Source organism: Carlito syrichta, unplaced genomic scaffold (assembly GCF_000164805.1).
Source record: "Carlito syrichta isolate Samal-C Ts95f unplaced genomic scaffold, Tarsius_syrichta-2.0.1 Scaffold311050, whole genome shotgun sequence".
Classification (NCBI taxonomy): domain Eukaryota; kingdom Metazoa; phylum Chordata; class Mammalia; order Primates; family Tarsiidae; genus Carlito; species Carlito syrichta.
This window is the reverse complement of record NW_007255146.1, coordinates 175,605-202,788: the sequence shown is the minus strand read 5'-3', so window position 1 is coordinate 202,788 and position 27,184 is coordinate 175,605. Positions and strand designations below refer to the sequence as shown.

General features: G+C 35.7%; 1 protein-coding gene across 1 annotated transcript in view; it reads right to left on the bottom strand.

Annotated features, from left to right (window-relative positions):
• LRRC69 (leucine rich repeat containing 69) overlaps positions 1 to 27,184 on the bottom strand; it is a 100,652-nt gene that overhangs the window by 64,474 nt on the left and 8,994 nt on the right. Inside the window, exons 2-5 of the mRNA XM_008068491.1 lie at positions 17,672 to 17,798; positions 14,967 to 15,039; positions 8,336 to 8,531; positions 3,011 to 3,082 (exon numbers count right to left, since the gene is read on the bottom strand). Of these exons, the coding sequence (XP_008066682.1) occupies positions 3,011 to 3,082; positions 8,336 to 8,531; positions 14,967 to 15,039; positions 17,672 to 17,798 (468 nt within the window). The remainder of the gene's footprint in view (positions 1 to 3,010; positions 3,083 to 8,335; positions 8,532 to 14,966; positions 15,040 to 17,671; positions 17,799 to 27,184) is intronic.

Here is a 27,184-nt window from a genome sequence, read left to right as displayed (position 1 = left end):
AAACAAAGAACTGAGTTCCATATGTTCTCACTCATAATGTGACCTTGAACAATTATAATGCTATAAGAAAGCAATTGCAGTAGCGGAAAACTGTCAAGGGAATGGGGGATGGGACTGGCAGTTGGTGGAAACTGCTAGGGGAGGGAGGGGCATACCTCGTCAACAAGGATACCTGCATGATCAATGTTTGTATACATAACCCTGAATTGTACCCCACATCTTTATAATAAATTAATTAATTAATTTAAAAAAGAAATTACAAATTTAGAAAATAATAAATTAGGCCTTTAAATTTATGTGTGTATGATACCAAAGTCCATGTTCTTCATTTCTCTAGTACTCTGCTTTATAAAAAGCAGAGCCTAATCTTTTTTTTTTTTTTTTTGAGTTGGAGTCTCACTCTGTCACCCAGACTGGAGTGCAGTGGCTGCTCCTGCCCACCACAGCCTCGATCTGCTGGGCTCCGGTGATCCTTCCACCTCAGCCTTCCAAGTAGCTGGAACTACAGGCGCTCATTGCCATGCCCAGCTAATTTTTTGATTTATTGTAGAGTTGAGGTCTCACCAAGTTGCCCAGGCGAGTCTCGAACCCGCGTGCTCAGGCAATCCACTCACCTCAGCCTCCCAAGGCGCGGGATTACCGGCTGAACCACCGAGCCCAGCAAGCCTAATCATTTTTAAAGTTCACTATCATTTTATTGAAACTTACTCTCTTTCACTAATAATCACAGCATGACCAAGAGTCCATCGTTTATCCTCCTTGATCCATCAGTTGCCCCATTTTTTAAGTGTAGGAAACTGATTTTGAACCAGTTGAACCAAAATAATTTGAACCAGTTGGACCAAATCTCAGATGACTTCACAGATCATCTTATTTTAGTGTTTGCAGAAATTTCAGAAATAAGTGCTACACAGATGAAACTGACTCCGATCCTGCCAAAATTACTCTAAATATTGGGACCTAAGTAATGGTGTTTTATCAAAATTGTAAGCATAGAATCACTTTGTAGAAGAAACAGTAAATTAAAGTATTACTAAGGTTAGTACTAAATTAAGTTTGAGAGCATATGCTACATTTATTCATTTAACAAATAATTATTGAGTTGAAATTCAAGACACAGCAAGTATAGAAGTACCCCTTCTTTTTTGTAAGCTCATCTAAGGGCAAGATAGATGTAAAAAGAATTACTCCATTATGTGGCCCAATCTATAATGATACTATAGAAGAAATGGTACCAGAAGCCTGCTTTGAAATTTAGGAAAGCATCACAGGACAAAGAGAGTTTAATTAAAACAAAGAACAGAGTACCATATGTTCTCACTCATAAGGGGACCTTGAACAATTATAATACTATAAAAAAGCAATCAGTAGTAACGGGAAACTGTCAGGGAGGAGGAATGGGATTGGCAGTTGAGGGAAACTGCTAGGGGAGGGAGGGGCATACCTCATCAACAAGGGTACCTGCATAATCAATGTTTGTATACCTAATCCTGAATTGTACCCCACATCTTTATAATAATACATACATACATTAAAAAGACTCACAAGGATGAATAAAATCATGTAGCATTTTCAAGATCAATATTGACAGCACCCAATTATTACTAAACATTCAAACCAGCATATTTTTGGAAACAATATGGTGATTCATTAAAAAAATTAAACATGGAATTATCACATGATTCAACAATTCCACTTCTGAGTATATTCCCCAAGAAACTGAAAGCAGAGACTAGAACAAATATTTGTATACCCATGTTCATAGCAGCATTATTCACAAAAGTCAAAATTTGGGAATCTACAGATAAATGGACAAAGTGTGACATATATATGCAATTGAATATTATTCAGCCTTAAAAAGGAAGAAAATTCTGACACATGCAACAACATAAGCAGATAGTAAAGACATTACATTAAGTGAAAAAAGTCAGCAATAAAAGAACAAATACTGTATGATTCCACTCATACGAGGTATCTAGAGTAGTCAAATTCATAGAGATATAAATTATATTTGTGGTTGTCAGGGAGTGGGAAACTATTTTATTTGAGAGTATTTATAAATATAACTAAAACAGGAGCTAAAAAGGGAATGGTGAATTAGTGTTTAATGGATACAGAGTTTTAGTTGGAGAATATGAAAAAATTCTGGAAATAGGTGATGGTAATGAATGTGCAACTATGCGAAAGGAACTAGTGCCACAGACTGTTCACTTAAAAACAGTTAAAATGGCAAATGTTATGTGCATTTTATCACAACCAAAAATAGTTCGTTTTTTCTAAAACATAGAATTTACATGTATTTTTTTCCTATTTTAATCATCCTTGATATAAAATACTGCTCTAGTGGGTGAAAAAGACTGAAATCTCAATTTAGAGTGGATCAATCGGAAAAAAAAAAATGGGTGAACAATTATTTATTAAGTACCTTCTGAATTGATGAATTCTAATTATTACGTTGAATGTTCAGACATGTTCACTTGGATATAAAAATGCAATATGAAAAACTGTCCTTTATTTCCAAAAATTTAGAAGTTGCCAATACTATTTCTCAGTTCTTTGAAATAAAACAAGGTCAAAATTTATTTCTAAATGGAAAAAAGGTGCACTTTTCATTGTTTATGGCTTAAAAGCAACTAACAAAAGTGTCACCTTTGGATTAATTACAAAGGATAAAAAATTTATGCTCAGAAATATTTTCAAAAAGTCTGAAGTGACCAAAAGTAGTGTACAGTAGCCAAAAAATTTAATCATAACTGATATATTAAAATATTTATGATAGCAATCAGAGTTCACTTAGTTCAAACAAGTTCAACAGGCATAGAACACACACACACACACACACACACATCAAAGAACCAGTTTTGAAATTCTAAAACAAAGCAAATCTTTGAGTCATCTGTATAATTTAAGGTTCCAGTTACTACAAGTTTTACAGTCTGCTGTATTTTTATATTCCCAATAGCACAAACAAAATTATTTTTCATTTATAATAAAAGTTGACTCTACTTACCCCTGATGGAAATATCTGAATAAGATTCCCAGCTATGTCTAAGATTCTTAGTTTTTTAAGATCACAAAGTCCCTGTGTCAGAAAACAAAAAAGAGAAGTTTTTAAAAACCTGATATTTAAAATCATAAGGTTTTTTTTTAAAGTTCAAACCTGATGGACTATCTTTTCTAATTACCTGACCAATTCTTCAGTATATCTTCCCCAAAATGACTCCTATGTCCTGAATTGCCAGATAGCTTTGAGTTCTCCATTTCCTCTGACAACTCTAGGGCAACATAACATGGCAGCTATGAGTTAAACTATTTCTGGGCTCAAAACTCACTTCTGGTCATTACTAACTGTAAATGTAGGCACATTTTAAAAATTTCTTTGTACTTAAATTTCTCCGTTTGTAAAATGTTAATAGAAGCTCCTACTTATATAGTTGTTGACGTAATTAAATGAGTTACTAATCTGAAAGTGCTTAAGAAATGTCTAATATGTAGTGAGCACTCAATAAACATTATCTATTATTAAAATAGAAAAAAATATTTGAGAAACAGAAAACAAACATAATCCTGGAATGTCATCTCTATTGACAATTGCACCAGAATTTATTAAGCATCTACCTTTGCTTAGCACTGTGCTAACACAACCTTTTCCTTATAAAGAAAATAAATGTTACTGTCTTTATCTTCATGCCCAATGTGATTGTGCATTACCACAGTAACCACATGGTTATTATGGTGCATCTGGCTTCTGCTATTTCTACTAGCAAGTTAAGGATAAGTAGTATTTTTCTTTAACTAGAAATATCAAAAACATTTTTAAATTGAAAACTAAAAGTATGACTTACTAAATAGTCCCAACCACTCTTGTAGTAATATTTCTGAAATATCACTCATATTTTGATGGCCAAACCTCTACCTAGAGAGATGGTGTGTCTCTTTAGTTCTGCTGTCCTCTTCCTCAGTCTTAGCATACTATAACGGGTTGCATTTTTGAGAAGCAGATGCAAAGATATAATTTTGAGTGCTAGATATTTATTAGGATCACCTCTGAAAAAGGCAGGGTCAGGAAGCAGGATTGGGCATATAGAGAAACTGAAGTGGGATACAGACCCAATAGAAATTTGTTCAAGCTCTAGAATGGCTACTGCCCATCAAAATTGTCCTCCATCAGGCAGAAATGGACAAGCCTTTATATCCATCCCTCCCTTGCTCAGTCACAGGATATGGGTGAGTTGCCCTAGGAAGAGCATAACCTTAGGCAAGAAAAGAGGCTCTCTGCAACTAAAACTAACAGCTGGAGGCTATCTGCTGTCCCCACTCCCTACAGCTAGGCAGCAAGTCCTTGAATAGGGTTCTTCTGTCTACCATATACGTGGTCCTCTTCTTAAGTCTTATACAGTCTTCCATCGCCATGATACTCTCCTTAGTGTTATGCAAGCTACAGAGATTTTCAGACTCCCAAAATGTTTTCACAGTATCTCATATTAAGATATAAGGGCTTCCCACCCCGCTGGAAACACTTGAAAGTATTATTGCTGTTGTTGACTCTTTTTCATTGCTGCCATGACTGCTATTGTTATTGCTGTTGATATTTTTGTTGTAGTCTTTTTAAAAATTCTTTTTATCTGTAACTTCCCCACAGTCTTTAACGAAGGATTAAAAACTCACAAATAGTCAATGGCAAAGTTGTGCTGTGAGAATGATTAGTGTTGTGAAAGTTAAGGACACAATGATATGGGGAAAAATAATAGAACATTTGGTATTTAGAGGCCAGAAAAGAATTCCTGAAAAAAGTAAGTTTAAAGTGGGATGTTTAATTTTAGGGTCAACTTGACTGGATTAAGGAATACCTAAAAAAATGGTAAAGCATTATTTGTGAGTGTATACATGTGGATGTTTCTGAAGGAGACTGATGTGTGAGTCAGTAGCCTGAATGGGGAAGATTTGCCTTCATTGTGGTTGGGCACCATCCAGTAAACTGGGAACCTAGATAGAAAAAAAATTAAAAAAAAAAGCAGAGGAAAGGTGATTTCCTCTCTCTCACTCCTAGAGCTGGGATACTCTTTTTCTACTGCCTTTGGACTTCAGAACTCGGGCTCCCGGAGGCCTTTGAATTCTAGGATTTACACCAGCAAAGTTCCATCTTTTTCACCTAGCTTAAGTCAGATGCTTATCCTCTAACAAATCTCTATATCCAGTGTAATGGAATATTCTGATTGGCCAGGCCTGACCTAACCAGTGGGTCAGATTGGCACCGGGCAAACCTAATAGACAGGGAAGGGGAGATTTAACAAAGTCAAATCATGATACCGTTACGAGAAAAAGCAGGAATGGATGCTAGGTAGACAAAAACGATAGATGTCTTCTATGTTATATTAAAGAATTTAGATTTTGTATAAAGCAACCAAATATTTAATGCCAACTACACACTGGGCACTGAGTTAGAAGCTAGTATTCATTCGAACTAATAAAAACATATTAATTGCATTTTTTAAAAATTTCAAACAATTTTTATCAGACTAACATTCTCAAAGCATATAAACAGATATTAAAAGAAAAAGGAGTTTTCAGTTAAATTCAGGAAACTTTAAGTTAACAAAGTTAAGCAACTGGACTGCAGAACTTCTCAGTACTTGTAATATGCTAATATTTTCGTGACTCTCCAAGAGGGGTAATTGTACTTGTCTTATTTTGAACTGATATAACAAAGTACCATAAAGTGAATGATTTATAAACAAAAAACATATTTCTCCCACAGTTCTGGAGGCTGAAAGTCTAAGATTAGGATGCCAGCAACTTCAGGTTCTGGTGAAAATTCTCCTTCAGGTTGCAGACTGCCAACTTTTCATAGTATCACATGGTAGAAAGACAGCTAGAGAGATCTCTGGGGTCCCTTTTAAAAGGGCACTAATCCCGTTCATAAGAGCTGCACAGTCATGATCTAATAACCTCCCAAAGATCCCACCTGCTAATATCATCAAATTGAGGATTAGAACTTCAACAATAAATTTTGAGGGAACATAAACATTCAGTCCATAACGGTATCTTTGACCATGTATTTTCTCAGAGGAACAAGCAGGATTTGTGTTCTTTGGAGAACACTTTGGGAAATGATGTACTAGATCATATGTTGATCCTTTCATTTTAGTTTCTAATTATCTTCCTTTGCTTATGATCTCCGAAATTATTTGCTGGTGTTTTCAAACACTGCTGCCATTATGACCAGGCCACAAATCTAACTACCTTATTTCTATAGCATCAGTCAACATTTAACCATTGTGAGGCAAATGTGTACCCTTAATTATAATTTTTTAATACCCAGTTTCATCTAGAATCAGTTTCATAAAGACTAGCTCTTACAACTAAATAAAGCCCTTATCTCTTAAAAAAAATTAAATCAGTTTCATAAAGGCTAGTTCTTACAACTAAGTAAAATAATTCTTTCTGTCTCTTTTAACTTTTCTGCTTACCAGTATACAAACTCACATCCAAAGAGCTTTTTATAATCTCAACTTCCCTAAGAGTGGTACAAGTTTTGTCTGAAGAATACATTTTATCAGTCCCTGGCTCATCCTTTTCTCAATAGCTCATCTGCCTATACTCAAGATCACTTTAGAGAGATAAAATCAGGTGTCTGACCTACTAGGAGTGGAGCATAAAATGCAAACAGAAAATAGACATTCATATACACATGTACACATATACATTATTTATAATGTATTCAAAAATGATTCATAATTTGTTCTTTATCAAAACAAATGAGTATTTTCTGCAATGCCTTATCACTTAAGGTGCAGAACAAAAAGAACAATGATAGACTGAATCATATTAAATGTCCAAAAATATAACTGATCATAGGACTGATTAGCATTTAAATTTTTTAAAAATTTAAACTTGCTGGGATTTATAAAATTGTAGTAAGAATAACGATTTGCAGGACAGACCTGTATGTCAGACATACATGGGTTTAGGCCCCCTTTTTGTTCTTAAACTGTGTCTAAGTTATATAACCTCTCCATTCCTTTCCTAATATAGAGATAATAAGAAGGGCTATGTCATGGAGTTGCAATTAACAATAAATAGTATAGTGCCTAATAGATGATGATGATGTTGCTGCTGTTATTTATTTTCCCTCAAATAAAGAATTTATACTTTTAATAGATTTGTTCTGTAATTTCAATACTTTTTTGTTTATAGAAATTAGGATTTTAAGGAACTTAAGAATAAAATTTTGAAATATACTTATTTGTAGCCTATCACCTTAGCATATTATCACATTCACATTGCAGAATATAATTTTAAAGGAAATATCCTCTAAGAGAAAAATAAAGCTGTAGGAATTTAACATTTATACGCCTACTCAATTGATCTGCTACTTTTTTTCAGCTTCCTATACAACATGCATTCACTATCAAGTAAATTCTAATTTTCATAAGGAAGGAAGAAAAATCTATTAGTATTCCAAGTAGAAAAGTACTCTCCAACTAAGAAATTTGAGGAAGGTTTAATAAAGGCACTATTTATAAAAGTTTGGTGAGGAGTGGAGAACCTAAAAAAAAGTCATTCCCTAAACCCACAAAATTTCCAAAGGCTATCATCAGGAGGGAGTTCCTCACCACCCTATGCCTAAAGAATCAAAGGGAAAGAGTAATGGTCCATGAGAGGACCACCAGACATTAGCTGTGGCCTTCCAGAAAGACACACAGCCAACCCACAGTGTCCCTCCAGAGAAGGTACCATGGGAATACTATCTGCTACTCACTTTCCTCCTGGCCTTTCTCTTCCTGCTAGAGTCTCTCATCAGCCATATCCAAGAGGAAGCCAGGAGGACAAAGAAACTCACTGATGTCCATAAGGTCAGTCTCCCTGCAGAAAGCAGGATGGAGAAGGATGGAGAGTGAGTATGGAGGAAAAATGAAAGATAGCACATACTCCAAAGATAAAAGAAACTTATAGTGTTTTCTGTATACAAGGTTACCAGATAAAATATATAATGCCCACTTAAATTTAAATCTCAGACAAATAATAGGTGTTTTTTAGTGTAAGTATATTTCATGCAATATTTGGGACATATACTAAAAAATCTATTCATTGCTTATCTGGAATTCAAATTTAAGTGAGTACCTATATTTTCTGGCAGCTCTAGCTATGTGGAATAATCCAAAATAGAACTCTTCTCTGCCATAGGGGTTTGGGAACTGACTACATCTAATCTAGGGAAAAGCAAATGATGACTTTTACTTGGATACCCAAATCTAATCTATAACCACCTCCCATCATGTTGAAATGACATATTTTCCAACAACAAAATAATGTGGTTTCGTGTTTTGCTTACCTTTGGCAAAACTAGAATGCTGTTCCTGGCCAGAAAAAGCTTTTGGAGCTTCATCAAGAACTTAATCTCTTCAGGTATGCATGTGAGCTGATTGTAGTTAAGCTGAAGTTCAGAAAGATTCTTAAGGAAACAAAGTTCTCTAGGAATGTTGGTTAGCTGGTTATGATTTATACTCATATAGGTAAGACTTTTTAATCTAAAAAAAAGAAAGTATATGGATGAAACACACAAGAATAAGAAAGTTCATTGTTATAGGCCCAAGTTATCAAAAGCCATATGCCAATGTATTTTTTGTAGCTCATTTGCGTCTTCAGCAAATGTTTACAACTACTGTGAATCATTTGAGCATATAAAAATCTTCACTGAAATTTAATTTGTAAAGATTGTTTATAATCAGATGGCTTATGTTACAAGTAGGTCATGACAGCTAGATGCCATTGCCCATGTCTGTAATCCCAGTATTTTGAAAGGCTGAATCTGGAGGATTGCTTGAGGCCAAGAGTTCAAGACCAGCCTGGGCAACAAGGCAAGACCCTTATCTCTATCAAAAAAAATAAAAATAAAAAAAGCCAGGAGCATGCCTATAATCTCAGCTACTCTAGAGGCTAAGACTGGAGGATCACTTGAACCAGGGAGTTCAAGGATGCAGTAAGTTTTAATTGTACCATTGCACTCTAGCCTAGGTGATGGAGCAAGACTCTGTCTCTAAACAAATAAATAAATTAAATAAATAAAAGCATGTGATGTAATCAAAACCTTGGTTTAACAAAAAGTAAATTCTATTTTCTTTCTTTACATATATATTGGCCACATCAGAGAAAGTTAGAGGACAAAAGAGTACATAGACATATAGTATATGTATACATACACATGAATATAGACAGATATACGTACAAGTCTAGGTAGATATAGACATAAACATATCCAACCCAAATAGGTATGAATATTACCTATTTGCTGTGGAAGTCCAAAGATAGATCAGCAATAAATTCTGCTCTTTTGCATGTCATGATTAGAAGGAGACATTAAATACAGCCATAAAGTGGGAACAGAAAATGCCATAGGAAAGAAAGAAAAAGGCTAAGAAAATTTGCATCTGTGATTGTAAATAAGGTAGCTGAGTTATATGACAAGTTTTTTGAAAGAATTCACATCTTGAATTTGACCCTGAATAAAAAAAAGTATAAAGTAGAGCAATAGGAGGGAATAGTAAGCTAAGAAAATATTATGAATAAAGAAGTAGAAGGAAATTAACACTACTAAGCACCAACTATGTACTTGTGTATTAAATTTAATCATCAGCATAACCCTGAGGTTGGAGTTATTATCCTTATTTTAGATATGAGAAAACTAAAACATCAGAAGTAGTAAATAACTTGTCCAAATTACCTATCTAGTGGGTAACAGTGTGGAAATTCTGATGGAGATGTGTCTGCTTGCAAAGCTAAGAGTGGCCTTACATAATGACCTCAAGGTTGAAGTGTGTTAGATTAAAGTAATGACAGAATAAGGGAAGTACATTTTTAGGCAGTTTAGGGGGTGATCAGTGCTAGTAAAGAGAATTTGGGGGAAGACTCTACAGACATCTCCATAGATAGTAGAAGCCATGTGAATAGATGAGACTGACAGAAAGAGCAAAAAAAGAAACAACAAAAGAAAAAGGACAGGGAGAGGGAGAAGACAATAATAGAAAGATCCTTGAGAAACATGAACACCTGACCACTAAAAATTAAAAGTACCCAGAGATGTCATAAGCAGAGAAATAGAAGAAGAGGGTTAACAAGGAATCTCTGAAGGTGTGGGAGAAGAATATTTCCAAATTAGAGAGATGGTTAAATGTTAAAGAGAGGTAATTCAAATTAATAAGTGAACAAAATTAGTAGAACTAAAAGCAGGGTCACAAAATACAAAGCCAATATTTTAAAAATCTCTGTATCTCTATATTTTAGCCCACAAACTATGGGGGAAAAACTAAGAAATTCCATTTATAGCAATGTTTAAAAAAAAAAAACCTCCATGAAATAGTTAAGACATGAGACCTCTACATTGAAAACTATAAATAATGACTGAGAAAATTTAGAGAAACTATAAATAAAAGTAGAACTATATTATGTCCAGGTAATGGAAAGACAAAAAGACTGCTAAGTTGTCAATTTTTCCAATACTGATAGATTCAAATAAAGATCCAAATAAAAATCTCAACAGTTTCTTTTGCATGAAAATTGACAAATCAATTAAAAAATTTATATGGAAATTTGAAGGACCTGAGTAGTCAAAACTATTATAAAGAACAAAATCAAAGAATTCACATGATCTGATTTCAAAGCTTACAATCCAGCCACAGCAATCAAGGTCTTATGGTATTGGAAAAATGGCAGTGCTATGATATGAATATTTCTGTCCTTTCAAAATTCATATGCTAAAATCTCATCACCAATACAATGGTATTAGGAAACAGAGCTTTTGGGGGGTGATCAGGTCATGAGGGTGTGAACCTCATCCATGGTATGACTGCCCTTTTAGAAGAGGCCCTAGAGAGCTGCCTTGCCCCTTCCACCATGTGAAGAAACTGAGAAGCCACCATGCTATGAACAAGGAAGTGGTCCCTCACCAGACACCAGATCTGCCAGCACCTTGATGCTGATTTCCCAGCTTCAAAAACTGTGAGAAATAAATTTCTATTGTTTATAATCTACCCAATTTTTGGTATTTTGTTATAGCAGCCTGATGAGAGTAAGATAGAAAAACAGATAAATGGAAGAGACTAGAGTCCAAATGACCCATAAATAACCAATTGATTTTTGACAAAGGTACTGAGGCAATTCAACGAAAAATTTAAACTATAGTGCTTGTAGAAAAAAATATAGGATAATCTTTTGATAACTTTGAGACTACAAAAAGCACTAACCAAAAAAGAAAAAATATTTATAAATTGGTAATCACCAAAGTTAAAAACTTCAGTTTACCAAGTTACCATTACGAAAAGTAAAAGGCAAACCACAGACTGGAAGAAAATATCTGCAATATACATACTTGTCAAAGCACTTATATCTAGAATACATAAAGAATTCTTACAACTTAATTCTTAGAAAGAAATGGAACATATGGATAGACACTTTACAAAAGAAGATATATACGTGTTGAATAAGAACATAAAAAAACCGAAAACATCATTAGACATCAGGTAAGTGCAAACAAAAACTACAATGAGATTTGGCTTCACACTCACTAAAGTGGATAAAATTCAAGGCTGTTGTTTGAAATGTAAAATGGTATAACCCCTCTGCAAAAATCTTGGCAGCTCCTTTATAAGTAACATATACACCTACTTTTCTAACTTATGAGTCTACAATTCTTATGACTTTACCATTCCACTCAGAGGAATTGAGATGAGAAAGAAATTTAACATATGTTCCATAAAAAACTTGTACAAGAATATTTATGATAGCTTAATTCATAGTAACCCCAAACTGAAAATAACTTAAGTGTGCATAAACAGAAGAAAAGATAAATAATTTACATCATATTCATGCAATGAAATGCTACTCAGGATAAACCAAAAATAATGAACTACCAATAAATGCAACAATAAGATGAATCTGAAAGAAAAGACACAAAAGAACATATACTGTATGATTCCATTATTTAGTTCTAGCACAGGTAAAACTAACTCGCAAAGAAGACAGACATTAGAATATTGGTTGCCCATGAGAGGTAAGAATTCACTGAAAGAGTGCATGAGGAAATTTCTGAGCTGAAGAAAATGTTCTATATATTATTGGTGTATATAGATTTTTCAAAATGCACTGAATTGTTCATGCATGTATTTTGTGTGATTTTTATTCAGCAGAGAGAAAAGACCATTAGATTTGACAGTCTAGAAGACACTAATGACCTTTGAAAATGGTCACTAGTAGAGTGGAGAGATCAGGGGAGAATTTACAGGGGGTAAGGAGGAAGCAAAAGCAATAGTCAGATGGCTATTATAGAGAGAAATGTCAAGGAATCAAGAAAAAAAGAGAATTAGACTAATGGAGAAAAAACTGGAAAAAAAGGGAATTGAGGTGCTTAGCAAGATTTCTCAGTAGAATAGGGAGCAAAGTCATTTGCAGATAGTTTAGAGGGTCAAAGAAGGTCAATCTAGTATTGAAAAAGAGTCATAGTGTGTGGATTAGGCCTTATGGAGAAAGCAACAGGGAATATTCTTCATTAATTATTGTTATAACAATTATTTTTGTTGACTCTAGAGTATTATGAAAGATGGTTTTTCAAAGTTGTTATTTCAAGGCACTAAACTGAGCTCAGAGTCTATTGTTAATTTTTACATCATTCATTTGGGTAAGGAGGAGGAGAAGGAGGAGAAACAAGTATCTGCCATTGTCCCTGTTTCCACAAAGCAGGGAGAACAATTTTTAGAACGAAAAACTACAGGCAATAAACGTGCAGCTTCTCCTTATTCTCCATCCACCACAGGAGGTTGAAGAATAACTTCCCTGATTGGTGAATATGGAGAAAGAACTGAGCCCGTCAGCTTAGTCGTTCCTCTCTCCCTCCTCTTTTTTTTTCAGAGAGATTCTGTCCCCAAGATACCCACATTCTCCTTCTCTTTCTGTATTTGTGAACTCTGTCCATGACAGGATTGTTTAGAAGTAAAACTCTCACCTGCCCAAGTTTGATTCCAAGTCCATGAACCAATACTCTGTAGCTGAAGCAAACCAAAAAAAAAAACCAAACAAACAAAAAAAAAACTTCTCCCTGGGATCTGAACAAATTAAAAACTAAAATATGGGATTCAGAAAGATCAATCAGCATAGAGCTGTCATGACCACTCTCAGACTCCCTGCTAGCCCTCCTATGAATTGACGTTACCACCTCATCTCAGCCTTTCTTGCTAAGGGAGCTGTTTATTTCTTGTCAGGAAAAGAGGAGGATGCCAAGCCCTACATGCTCCAATGCTTTTCCTAAATTCACCAAGAAGTCACTCTTTTGTCTCTGGAAAAGGAGTGAGAGGAACAGAAATAAGCTAGAATAAAAATAATATCCAAAAGTACTAAAAAGCTAACATCCATTGAGCACTTAACCCTAATATGTTTTATGTACCAGGCTCAACCCTAAATATGTTACTTAGCCCTCAATGCTTACTTAGCCCTCAAATTAACTTACTTAACCCACAAAGCAACCCTATGAATTAAGTATATCATTATCTTCATTTTGCAGATTTAGACATTAAGGTATAGAATGGTGAAGAAATATTTGCAGGGTCAGCAAATGGAATTCTGCTTAGGGAGATGACCAAGCAGCATATATCTATGGCACAGCCAGAATACAGACAACCCAGAATTAACTATAAAACAATGTAGACCTATATACTTTGTAATTCTACTTTTTTAAGTGAAAGCTTTTAATTACCTTTCTAACATATTACCTTAGAGACTTACACAATTCCTTGAATATTGTACCCCACACTTCAAACAGAACTAAGCTTATTAAATTGCGAAATCATAACAAGTTACAGCCTGCAAGGATTTTGAAGTTCTTCTCAAAATTCTTCCTTTAGAGGTGAGAAAGCTGAGATCCAGGGTAGTTAAATTGCTTGCCCAACATCATAAGACTAGTTGCACAAAGATATGGTCTGAACCTCATTCACCAGATCTTCCAAGGTATCTTTTCCATTATATCATTATTAATACATAAATCAATTGATAAGCTGAATAAGTAAAAAAGCAAGCAGATCACTATTGGCATTTTCATTGCTATAAATATTTATCTTCTACAGAAATTAGACTGAGTCATATTTTTTTCTAGTTGCTCTAACTTAACATATTACTTTCCTTGCAAAAATCTATTTGGGAAAATAATATATTGGCTAAAGGTACGGAAAAGTAAATTGGAATAGACATTAGGTGCTGCAGAAAGCTTTGTGTTAAGGATTGTTCATAGTTTTGTATCCTGTTTTGAAACTCTGGAGGCTCTTACTCTGTAATACATCTGTTTCTGGTCAACAGGCAGTAAAGAGAGTCTCTAAAGTAAACCTGAGCAGCATTCTCTCTCCATCTGTCAGAGGAAAAGCCCAAGAGGGTATTTTGCCTACAGAAGGACAAGGCTCTCAACCGGCTCCAGAAAGGCACTGTAATGGCATTCTGTCTGTACAGATGTGCAGGATGAGGGAAACTTTTTTTTTTTTGGTTAATCGCAATAAAATATGGGTTTTTATATAAAAATGACATCGTAGTTTTAAATCCTTTGCTTTTATATTACCTTTTCCATCAAGCTCGAAATGGTTTACAACACTCATGTGAAATAAAATTTAATGTCCCCAATTCTGTGGCTGAGCAAGTTCCAAGAACCCCAGCGCTGGGAAATCAATGAGACCATCAGCTTCAGAACTTTTTATTCCAAACCCCAAAGTTTACACGTAAACTACCAAGTCCTGCTGTTTCTCATTTCTCCAAAGTGTTTAAGGAATCATCTGCTTAAAATTAGTGGCTTGCCACAGTCCTTCAGATCCCTCTTTGCTGTGTATAAACCCCACAAGGACTTGATGCTAGGCATAACACTTTCAGATAACTGGGATGGGGATGGGGGGCAGGGGGTATGATGTTTAACCAAGTCTTGCTATACATAAAATTACCTGCTAACTTCTTGAGGAAGGCATGTAAGTTGATTGTTGTTCAGATTAAGCAGGATCAAATTTTGTAAGCCATCTGTTAGAAAATAATTTTGTCACTTTAGCCATCTGTTTGAATAATTTAAAATCATTTTTCTGTACACCTTTGTTTTCCTTCTGGTTTCTTGGCTCAGCCAAGGTTCTTTTGGTTGCTAGTAACAGATACCCATTTAAACTAGCTCAACCAAAAAAGGGGAGGTGATCACAAAGCTAAGTCATGTTGCTGAGGATAGAGGGCAAAACCAGGCTCCCTGCAAACTGGAGCCAGAAACTAAAAGGTACCCAGAAACCAAGAATGTACTCTCTAGCTCTCTCTGCAGAATATAGTTCAGTTTCTCATTACAGCGTCTGTCAGTTTTATTCTCTCATTATCTCTCTCTACCTCCCACTTTATATTATTTCTCTTTTGAACACATTTGTTTTATTTTTCTATGTATTCATAACCATCCCATGACTACCTCTGAGTTTGAATGTTCACAGACCGGGCAGACAGAGTTCTCAAACTCAAATGTCTACAGCAATCAAGATGATAACCCCATGCCTTGACAGACAGGGTCACTGTAATTCAGCCAGCTCCTGGCAATTGTCACATGGGAATGTGATTAAGTGTTGTCAAATCTTTCTTTTTTAAAACACACAAAAAAGAGCCAGAGATTCAGATTTTTCTGTAAACTCGCCTGATTTAAAAATGTAGGCACTTAATTTAAAGTTTTTAAAAGCTAACAAAACAGAATCAATCTATTTATGAATCAGATCCAGTCTATTAGTCACCAGTTTGCAATCTTTGTCTCATGTCTTGTGATTGTGTCAGACCAATTAAACTGTTTTAGACTCTATCTCAATCCCCAAGAAAGATAAAATATGACTGATTCAGCTTGGGACCCATTTCTAGCCTACTTACTCTGCTCTGGTCATAGGCACAGGATCACGTAATACAACAAGGCTATCCAGACCCATGATGGACAGTATTCTAGGAACCCATTGGCATCAATGTTCTAGCTAGTATTGCTGTGAAAGGCTGTGTTCAGCATCAGCGAATTTATTTATTTATTTATTTTGAGAGTCCTTAAAAGCATTTGCCCATACCATGAAGGGTATTTACGAGCACACCTGCTCATACCACCCTGAGTGTTCAGCAGTTTTTGACCAAAAATGACATGACGCCCATTCCCTACCCTCTCTTTTCACCTGACCTCTGTCCAAGTGAGGTCTGCATGAAAGAAAATCCTCAATGGGAAACATTTTTCCACTTTGAAAGAGGTGACACAAAAAATGGCAGAAGTACTAAAAGGCATCAAAATTGATTTCAGAAACTCTTTTAAGCAGTGAAAAAAGAGTCTTGATAGTTGTATTGCATCAAACAGAGAGTATTTCAAAGGTGACTGAAGTTTAAACATATAAGAATAAATTACACAATTTTTTATAAATAAATTCCAGGTTTTTGGGTCCCCCTTCATATAGTTATATAGATAAACTTGAGGCAACAAGTTTACCTATAACATATATATGTCTATATATGCATATATCTATATAATCTGTTATCTCAAATTTAAGGACATCATGAAAAAATTCCTTATAAATCTTAAATTAGCATAAATTAGCATGTTCAATATTGTTTATATACATCAAATTGTGCTTACATTTGTCTCCCAATATAGTTCATAAAATATTGTTGTCTATTGGTTTACATGACCTTAATTTTTTTATGTGTAAACTGGTTTCTTCCCAGGTAAATTATAATGAACTCTAAATCTAAGGCTTTGCATATATAATGTGTATAAATATCAGTAATTGTTTAGTACAGTTATTATTTTGAAAAAGAATATTTTTCCAAGATACATGACCTAAGACTTTAAAGTGCCTTTAAAAAGATGGCACAAGAGTGTATTTGTGCTATTTGCCAAATATAACTCTAATTTAATATTATATGCAGTAATGCCCTTGATACATTCTGCTTGAAGATGATAATGATTATATATACCATTCATGCCTCAAGAGTTCATAGAAATTTATAAATTTTATAATATATCTCCAGTTCTATTATTAGGGACCAACACATAAGGTGGTTAAGTGCCTTACATAAATCAACACAGCTATAAAAATCACCTGAATATCTTTGTCATGCATCTGTCCTTAAACCCACTCTACTTAAGTTAAATAAGGAAGTATCATTTTGTATGGCGACATTATTAGTTTATAGGAAACACCAAATACAGACGGCAACTTATTGGAGATCATATCTTTTCTTTAGAATTCTCCCCAAATTGATTTAAGTTTAATACTTTGGTCAAAGATTATGATTTAATATCTGAAATAACAAAAAGTGAAAAGAACAAAGAGAGTTTTTCTTAACTTGATTTTCCAAAAAAACTGTGTCTGGTTCAGGAAAAGGGCTTCTGGATTCAAGAGTCTAAATGTACACTGATTCAGCAAAGAAGAAAATTCATTGACACTAATGCTTACTTATTATCTTAGGTCTCTATGTAAATAAATGTATGATAAAATTGAAAATAAAGTGTTGCCTATAAAATTCCTTAATTTCAAGAAAAGTATATAAATATCTTTAACAAAAATGATTAAAACAAAAAATTAGTTTTCATTTCAGTTTAATATCATTAAATATGAGGGATTACATTTGATACTATAATGTTGCTCTTTAACTAACTTACCAAATGCTCCAGATGCAAATCGACAGATCCTATTACCAAATAAATGGAGCTTCTTCAGGGATGTAAGATATTTCATTTCTTCTGGAACTTCTTCTAAAATGTTGTTTCCCAGGTTTAATGTTGTCAACTGAAAACATAGAGAGAGTTAATAGACCTTTAGGTTATACACCTTCAAATAAGAAAAGGAAATACTGAAGTGGAAAAGCAAACAGTTTGGGGGTTTTTTTTAAATGTTTAAAAAAAAATAAAAAGGAAAAGAAACAAAGTCCTTTGTTCAGATCTGTGTAACTTAAGAAAACTTCAGGATAATCTTAAACAATTATTTTACTTACACAAAAATTACCTTTATAAATAAAGTTCGCTTGAGCTTCATGCTCACTTTATGTTAATTAAAGCACAATTTAAAGTTTGATTAAGGCACTTAACTTCATTAAGACTTCATTACAAATCATTCCAAGGGTATTTAAAAACACAAATGATGATCATATGATGAATATAACTCACTTGAGCAATCCAAGAGTATTCTAACATTGTGACCCATAGACTCAAACCTTTAAAAATTCAACAATGGGACTAATTTCCTGAAATCAGAAACAGAAGAACTGCGGTCTTCCTGGCATACTACTCCCAAATGAGTGGTCTCATTCAGGCCAATAAGACTGCTGCAGTACAGGGGTCTCCGACTCCCAGGCTGTAGATTGGTAGTTTGAAGAAAATACTTTGAAGGTGACTGAAGTTTAAAAATATAAGAATAAATACACATTTTTTTATAAATAAATTCTGTTATCTCAAAACCCCACTGCACAGCAGGGGTTAAGTGGAAGCAGAACTCTAGGTTCTGTCAGACCAGGCTTCTGTCACAGATCAGCGGTGGCATAAGATTCTCACAGAGCCAGGCTCAGTGGCTCAGCCTGTAATCCCGCGCTTTGGGAGGCCGAGGTGAGTGAATTGCCTGAGCCCGCAAGTTCGAGACCTCCCTGGCCAACTTGGCAAGACCTCATCTCTACAATAAATCAAAAAAACAGCCGGGCATGGTAGTGCGCCTGTATTTCCAGCTACTTGGAAGGCTGAGGCGGAAGGATCGCCAGAGCCCAGCAGGCCGAGACTGCGTTGGCCAGATTGTGCCACTGCACTACAGTCTGGGCAACAGAGTGAGACTCCAACTGAAAAAAAAAAAAAAGATTCTCACAGGAGCACGAACCCTATTGTGTACTCTGCATGTGAGGAATATAGGTTGCACATTCATTATGGGAATCTAATGATATCCCTTCCTTCCCGATTCCCTGCCCCCCAGCCATCCCATGGGAAAATTGTCTTCCACAGTTTCATGGTCCCTGATGCCAAAATGTTTGGAGACCACTGCTCTAGTACATGGATAGTACATGGATACAGCTGAGGCACTCTTTACCTTTGATGGCACTCTGTGTGATCACAAAGTTTACAAAGGCAACTACTTAAATGGTGTAAGTAGGACAGAAAAGATCTGCCTTATATGTACTCATATGTACTTGCCCCATAAATGACAGGCTCGTCAGACATAGGAAGAATTGCACCTAAGGAGTAAGAAAGTTTCTCGATGCCATAATTGAATAAATCAGTGGTACAGGATAGTTCCCTAAAACATAGCAATTCTCTTTGTTGTAAAATTTAATTGTACTTTCCAAGAGACAAAAAAATTTTTTTTACCCTCAAACATAATTTACCATTCAGATTTAATTACCAACTGCATACTTCAGAATTTTAATAATAAGGGTAAAAGAAAAGGAATTAAAGGAGTTTTAGCAAACTAAGGAATTCACATAAAACAAAACAAATTAAGAGGGAAATTTAGGCAATTTACAATTTCTGCTTCAACATCACTTAGTACTTAGTATGAATGTATGCCAATAGTTTCAATTAATATAAAGAAGTAATCATAGATATATATACAGTGAAATTTCTTATCCTAAAAATTAATGGTAAAGCTTTCACTTGCATATGTACTTTTGCCTGAGAATTACCATTATCCTATTTTTTTAAAAGTAAAATACATCTACCATCTTGCAGACCTTCTTCTAATGTAAAGACAGTCAAAATACATTCATATAGCTATTCAATCCAGAATCTGTGACTGTATTAGCTTAGTATTACTGTGCTAACAAATTATCACAATCTGTCACTTACAACACAAATTTTTCTTACAGTTCTGGAGATCAGATCTCTGAAATGAGTCTCACTGACCTAAAATCAAGGATTTAGTTGGGCTATGTTCCCTTCTAGAAACTCGAAGGGATCATCTACTGTCTTGCCTTTTCTAGCTTCCAGAGCCTGCCTTCATTCCTCAACTTGTAGACCCTCTTTCACCCTTAAAGTCAGAAATGGCTGGTTGAGTCTCTCTCAAATCGCATCACACTGATTCTGACTCTTTTACATTTAAACCCTATAACTACACTAAGTCCACCTAGATAATCTAGGATAATCTCTCCATCTCAGGATTAGCTGATTGTCCATCTACTTCTATCTGCCCCCTTAATTCCCCCATTTACAGAATCTGGGGATTAGGTACAGACATCTTTAGGGGTCCATTATTTGCCTATCACAGTGATTATTTGAAGTTTCTTTTCCAAAAAAAAGGAAGTTGATCGCATTCTTGTGCCTGCATTTAGTGAAAAATGCATAGCAGCCAACCAATGCTGAGAGTCTCTGGGAGTTAATCTCTGCAAGGACTGGTGAAATATGCAAGAGTAACAGACAATGTGAAAGATTCCAGAGCTTACCAAACCTGCAAGCTAACAAATGAATCTGCCACAATTTCATGAATGGTGGTAGAATCAAAAGATCCCTTGGAAAGAGACAAAGTATAGCTAATTACTTGGAACAAAAGCAGTGCTCCGAATATCACTATTTTTTGCACTGGCAATGCAAAGAAAGCAAAGAGATGATACCTAGATGTGAAATGGGTTGTGTTACAGAAGAGGAACCATGATCCCAGGGACCCTGAATCTTTTACAATGAGCAGTAACCATGCCTGCCCTTTGCTCCAGAGGAAGACACATATCTAGCTTCCAAGACTGTATGCTATACAAATATCCTTGAAACTTTAGTCCAGAAAAAAAGCAACCAGTATCTCTTATAAGATGTGGAGAAGCATGAGAGACTCATGGTGAATTGTCTCCCTCCCCCAAAAAGATGACAACATGTGTAGGCAAACAGGTAAAAATAAACAAGAAACAGCTTGTGATCTCCCACACTATCAATTCTTTTATGTATTTTTGTGGACACAGACTATATAACACTCATTTTGTATGCTATGACAAATTTTATCTCTGAGCTAGAGTTATTTTATCATTGTATCTTATAGAATCTAAGTATGGCCCAGAGGATTACACAGTAACTGGATTTCATGGTATGTCAAAGGGAAATCACAGGATAGAATCAATCTTGACTGAAAGGTGGGATGCAGTTTTGTTTGGTTTTCAGTTTTTCTGTGGTTAGAAATATTTCCATACACAAATAATTTTAAAATACAGTCTAAACTGCCCATATTCTAAGTGAGCATATAACTGTCTCTAAGGAAACAGGTAGCTCACCATTTATTCACTCATTATAAAGCATAAGACGTGCAACATCTGTGCTCTCAAGGCACTTACACAATAACAGTAAGACAGCAACAATACAATGAGTGAATGGCTAAACAAATTACTAACAAAAATAACAGACCGTATTAAGTAGTCTACAGAAAATTTAGAGTGAAGAGAGAGTGATCAGTTGATCAGAGGAGGCTGTCTTAGAAGCTGATCTTTGAGCTGAAATCTGAGTGGCAATAAGGAAGAAGAAAAGGCCAAAATAAAGGTCCTAAAATGGGCATATTCTTGGTGTGGTTGAGAAGTCAGGAGATGTGGTTGATGTGACTGAGAGTAGAGACGGAAGGAGACACCCAGCAAAAATGAAGTTGAAAAGATATATATGGGTCAGGTTGTGTATTATTTTATAAATCAGGCAAGGGGTTGGGGTTTTACTCTAAGTGCAATGAGTACTGACTGTAGGGTTTTAAGCAAATTTGTAGCATTTGATTTCTTTTTTTTCTAATACATATTTTTATTTTAAAATTGTGGGGTACAGTTAAAGGTTAGGAATACAAATATATATTGTGCATTTACCCTTGTTGATGAGGTATGCCCCCCTGTCCCCAGACAGATATTGACTACCGTTAAAGTATTTGATTTCAATAGGAACACTCTAGCAGCTGTATAGAGGAGAGTCTGCAGGGGCAGCAAGAAGGGAATCACACAGAACACGGAGGCATCACTACAGTGTTCCAGGTGAGAGATGACAGTTTTGGCTAGAAAAGGCATGGTGGAGGTGGAGAGAGGCGGATGAAGAGCCAGAAGGTTGTGAGATGTAAGAGAACTTGAGCATCTGAGGAAAACTGGGACAAAGTCTGGTCTGAAAGAGGGAAAAGGAATCAAGAGTTTTATCTATGTTAAAATTAAAATGCCTTTTAGATCTTTAAATGGAAATGGCAAGTAGGCAGTTATAAATGCAATTCTAGGATTCTTCAAAGTAGTCAGGACCACAGAATAAATCTGTGAATCTTCAGTATGTTAAAGGCATCATGCTGGATTTGTATGAGAGCATGGGGAGAGGAATGATCCTAGCAGCAGAAGAGCCTGTCCTGGAGTAGCTGAAGTAGATGGGAAGGAGAATAGGACACCTAAAGCATCTGGTACACCACATCCCTCTCACTGAGCTAGTGCTCAGTTCTCAGCTATGTGAATTTTTTCTACTGACTACTCTCTCCTGCTTCCTTTTCAGAAGAATTTCCCTTACAAGGAGAACCTTTACTTGGGCATATATGGAAGTTATGCCTCTACTCCATCCTCTGGAACAACCCCTAGACCATGACAGATGTAGGGAGATAAAAGCCCAGCCCTTTTGCATCTGTGGTACACAGGCATGTTCCAGAGATCTGGTGAGACAAGTTGAGGCAATATTTCTCCTGAAACTGTATATTTGCCTAGGTTCTTTCCTGGTCCTGTCCAGGCTTCCTCATTCCCTTGCAGTTTTCTCCTGAGAACATTGGCTTAATAAATTACAAAAATCTATGTCTCCGGATTTCCAAGATATATACTGTCACAGAATCCAAAGGGAAAGAAAAGTATTTAAGGAAGGAAGATGTGGGCTAAATCCCTGGGGAAAGTTAAGTAAAATTAAAGCAGAGAAATAACCACAGGATTTAGCAATAGGAAAGTCATTAGTGACCTTGAAAATAGGGGTGAAGTGTTGGGGAAGAAAGTCGGATTGAAGTGGGCTGTGGAGAAAATGTGAGAAAGCAAAGACAATAATAGGCAATTCTTGCTATGAAGGGAAACTAGAAAATGAGGAAGAAGTTGGAGTTTGTTTCTCCCTAACATGAAAAATAGTACAACTTATTTATATGCTGATGGAAATAATCCTGAAGAGAACCAGAAACTAAAGATACAAATTCAGGGACTCTTGAAAAATCAAAATCCTTTAGGAGATAAGAGGGAACAGGATCCAAAGTCCTAGTGGTGCCAGCCTAAAAGAGTCGGGGCTTCTTATGAAGGGTAGTAGAAAGAAAGACAGGACAGGTGAGTGAAGATCGGGTAGGTGGATGAATTCCGTGATGGAGAGATGAGGGAGTTCTTAACAGTGTTTCTCTTCTCAAATAAATATGAAGCAAAGTCATCTGTGGGGAGGAAAAGATTAAGAGGTTTGAGGAAAGGGCAAACGGTCTCTTTGAAAAGCAATCTAGGAAAATGTAGTAGGGTGGCTGATAACTAGTTGGTTACCAATCCAGTTTACCTCCCAAGATGTAAAAGGGATAGATGACTCAGGGAAAAAAACACGTTATCAGAGTGATGCATTAACCACATGGTCCTTTGGCTAGAAAAATGCTAACATGTGAAATCCTGAGTTCCACAGCCAAGAATGTGACCTAGAGAAAATGAAGAGTGTTCATCCAAAACCTCAGATTGTAAAGGATTTCAAAGTAAAGCTAAGAGAAAGTGAATGAAATGCAGATTATTCTTTATAGAATAGGATAACCAAAGGAATATTCACTGGTGGCCTTTCAATCCATAAAGGACTCTTAAAGACCAGGTAGTATCAGTTATACTCTGTTGCCATGACCAATACGTCAAAGCGTCAGCATAGATTAAATTATACAGAAAGATCCAGAGATACTGTAGTAAGGACTAAGTAACCTCTGAGAAATACCACAAGACCCAACCTAGATGTATCATTAATGCAATTATATTTCTAATATGACTATTATGTGCCTAGTACTATTCTGAATATTAGAGGAACAAGAGTGAACAAAACACACAAGATCATTCCACTCTATAATGCTTATATGTTGAGAAGTAAGACAAACAATAAACATATAATTTGTTAGTGGTTGGGGTTAAACATGAAAGAAAGTAAACAGGATAACAGGACGGAAAATAACTCAGGGTTAGACTGGACCATTAGGGAAGGTTTCTCTGAGATGACGTCTGATGTAAGATATTTCAGATGCCTTGACAAAATCGTACTAAATGGTGTTTTACTAACAAAGAGTTGCAGAAATAGCAGGCACCCTGAAAGAATATATGCAGTCCTTCATCAGTAGCATTCCCTATGGTTGTGGGTAGCTCCTGAAAGAAGGTTTAAGGAATATAACAGACAACTACTTAAGTTTTAAAGCTTGCATCTCCTCAAGAATTATCTATAAAAAGAAGTTCTGCTAGTATTCTCAGAGTAACTTTCCATTAAAAACAGGCATGTTACCAAAGATTGAAAGCCACCCTTGCTATTAACTGGTTTCTATGGAACCATGACCCAAGGAATTATAGCATCTTATAATTAGAAGGAAATTTTTAAAGTCACCTCATCCAACATACAGAATCAGGAGGGCAGTTATATACATTCCTCATGAGAACACCCAGTACTAGGAAGCTCTTTTATCTTGTTAGGAGGTTCTATCTATCCATCTATCTATCTATCTATCTATCTATCTATCTATCTATCTATCTATCTATCTATCTATCCATCCATCCATCCTTCTTCCTTTCTATCTATCCATTCATCCTTCTATCCAGCTTGTTTAGACTCTCTGAAACTTCTACCCAATTCTTCTCACAGCAATCATAAAAAATATTTGTATTCCCTCTCTCCTCTCCCACATAACAATCTTTCAAAATTTTGAAGATTGCTATCATATTCCGTCTGAATTTGCTCCATTTTTCCCCTAACCATTTCCCTGAGGACATAATTCCCAGACCCTGACCATTCTGGCCACTGTCTAATTTTTGTGACTACCCCTCTCTGAAAACATGGAGCCTAGGGTGAGACAGGAAATGAGATCTCATAGCACAAATGCTGGCAGGACCACTGGGTCTCCCTCAGGCAGATGACTATACTTCCATTATGTAGCCTAACGTGGCATGTGCTCTTTCCACAACAGGGCACATTGTTGGTGCATAATTAGTTTTGTCTGTGGCCAATAAAAACCTCTAAGTTAACTGTCAAGCAGATATCCCACATCCTGGACTTGTGCAATTGAATTCTTTTCTTAACCTAAATGTAGGAATTTACATTTATCCCTGTAAAAAACTGCATCTTGTTGGTTTTGGCTCCTAAGATATCTCCAGTGTATCACTCTAAATTCAAAGTATAAAACTGGATAGTGCCCCTGGACAAACTAGATCTGTTTTTCCCATCTACAAATATACCCACCATTCTCATAATCCTATGGTGGCCAGATACTGCAGTTACTTAGAACTTCTTCCTATCCCTCCACCTAAACTCAATGTCACCAAGTTCTAGTCTTAGAATTCCTTTTAGATATGCCTTTTTCCTCTCTATCTCATTGCAATCACTCTAGTACTGACACTCATTACTGCTTGCCTATAGCATTTCTTAGCCAAAGAATGGAATGTATTTCAATTTAAGTTCCCTTTATTCAGTCCTACCAGATTATAGCTAAACAGCTGAATCCATGGGAGTTTCCCTACCCAATATATCCTAAGTGTTCCAAACTCCCTGTAGCCATTTCTTTATCTTTGTACACTTGACCTAAACAGTGTCTGTCTCTCATAGCTCTTCCTAAATTTGATTGATTAATTTGATTGTGCTGGCCCACTCACATCCCTAAGTTATAACCTATCTGTGGCCTGCCTTGCAATAGTGTGGGCTTCCTCTTACATCTTGGATATGAGGTAAGCATCTCAGTATCCACTGATACCTTTGGATTATAGAATCTTGGTTCAGTGTATAGTGATCTTTTTATAAGTAGAAGAGAAGACAAGAAACTTTAGAAGAAAAGGTACTGATTAATTTATTAATTACAATACTAATGGTTTAACATTTAAATTTAATATATGTCAAACACTGGGCCATGCAATTTTGAACACTGTCTATTGTACCTCATAACAATCCTGGAGATTTTACAGAAAAGGGACTTCAGGTTCAGGCTATGATTTATGGTAAAATGACATAGCTTCACTCTATGGCCTAAACTCATAACTTCTACACTATAATGTCTTCAGTACTACATGCCTATTTAAAAAAAATAATCCTTTAGGCCCAGGAGAAGACTGTGGCACAAAATGTTAGAAATACATGGTACTAGAAATGCAGTAAGTGATACTCGTAAACATGCAGTAGTATCAGCAGGACCTCCATCTGCAGGGCCAGGCATGAGCACAGGACTCTGAAGCAACCTTGCAGGCAGTACAAGGAACAACTTCAGGGTCGGCTTTGTCTCACCCTCAGAACTCTCTCACCATAGTCATGGGGCACGGTTATTAACATCAATCCTATTTTCCCCTCTTGTTTGATTGTATTTAGAAAATCACTTTGTTTTACAAATTCCAAATAGGGAAATATTTCATAGAAACTAAGTGACTGACATATCTTCCCAGATGTTTGGGTAAATATTCAATGAACATTTTTAGCCTGGAATAGTTTGAATAAACATGCCTACTCACTTTACCACTTAGAGAACAATGAATTTCATTAACTGAATTAAGCCAAAACTCAGTTTGAAAGCAGAATACGACTGATACAGCATTTTTAAAAATTGTATTAGCTTCAAGAGACCTGTAAATACACAATCCTGATGTGATAAAAACCTACTAGATCTGGGCAGTGGCTGGACTGCCATTAGGCACCAGTTTACCACAGTTCCTTCCCCCTTTTCTCATGTTAGAGGCATGTGAGTTTTCAAGCTCTGAGTAAAATAGATGGTCCACAAAAGAAAATCTAATTCTATTACTTAACATCTTTCCCCACTCATTATATCAAACTCTTTCTTGTAACGTGTGTGTGTGTGTGTGTGTGTGTGTGTGTGTGTGTGTGTGTGTGAACATTTCAGATTTGCCCTCCTAGAAAATTTCAGGTATACAATATTAACTATAGTCATAATATTGCACATTATTAGCTCTCTAAAACATATTTTTCTAGCATAACTAAAACTTTGTACCCTCTGACCTACATTTCCCCTTATCTCCCTCCCTCTAGACCCTTGTG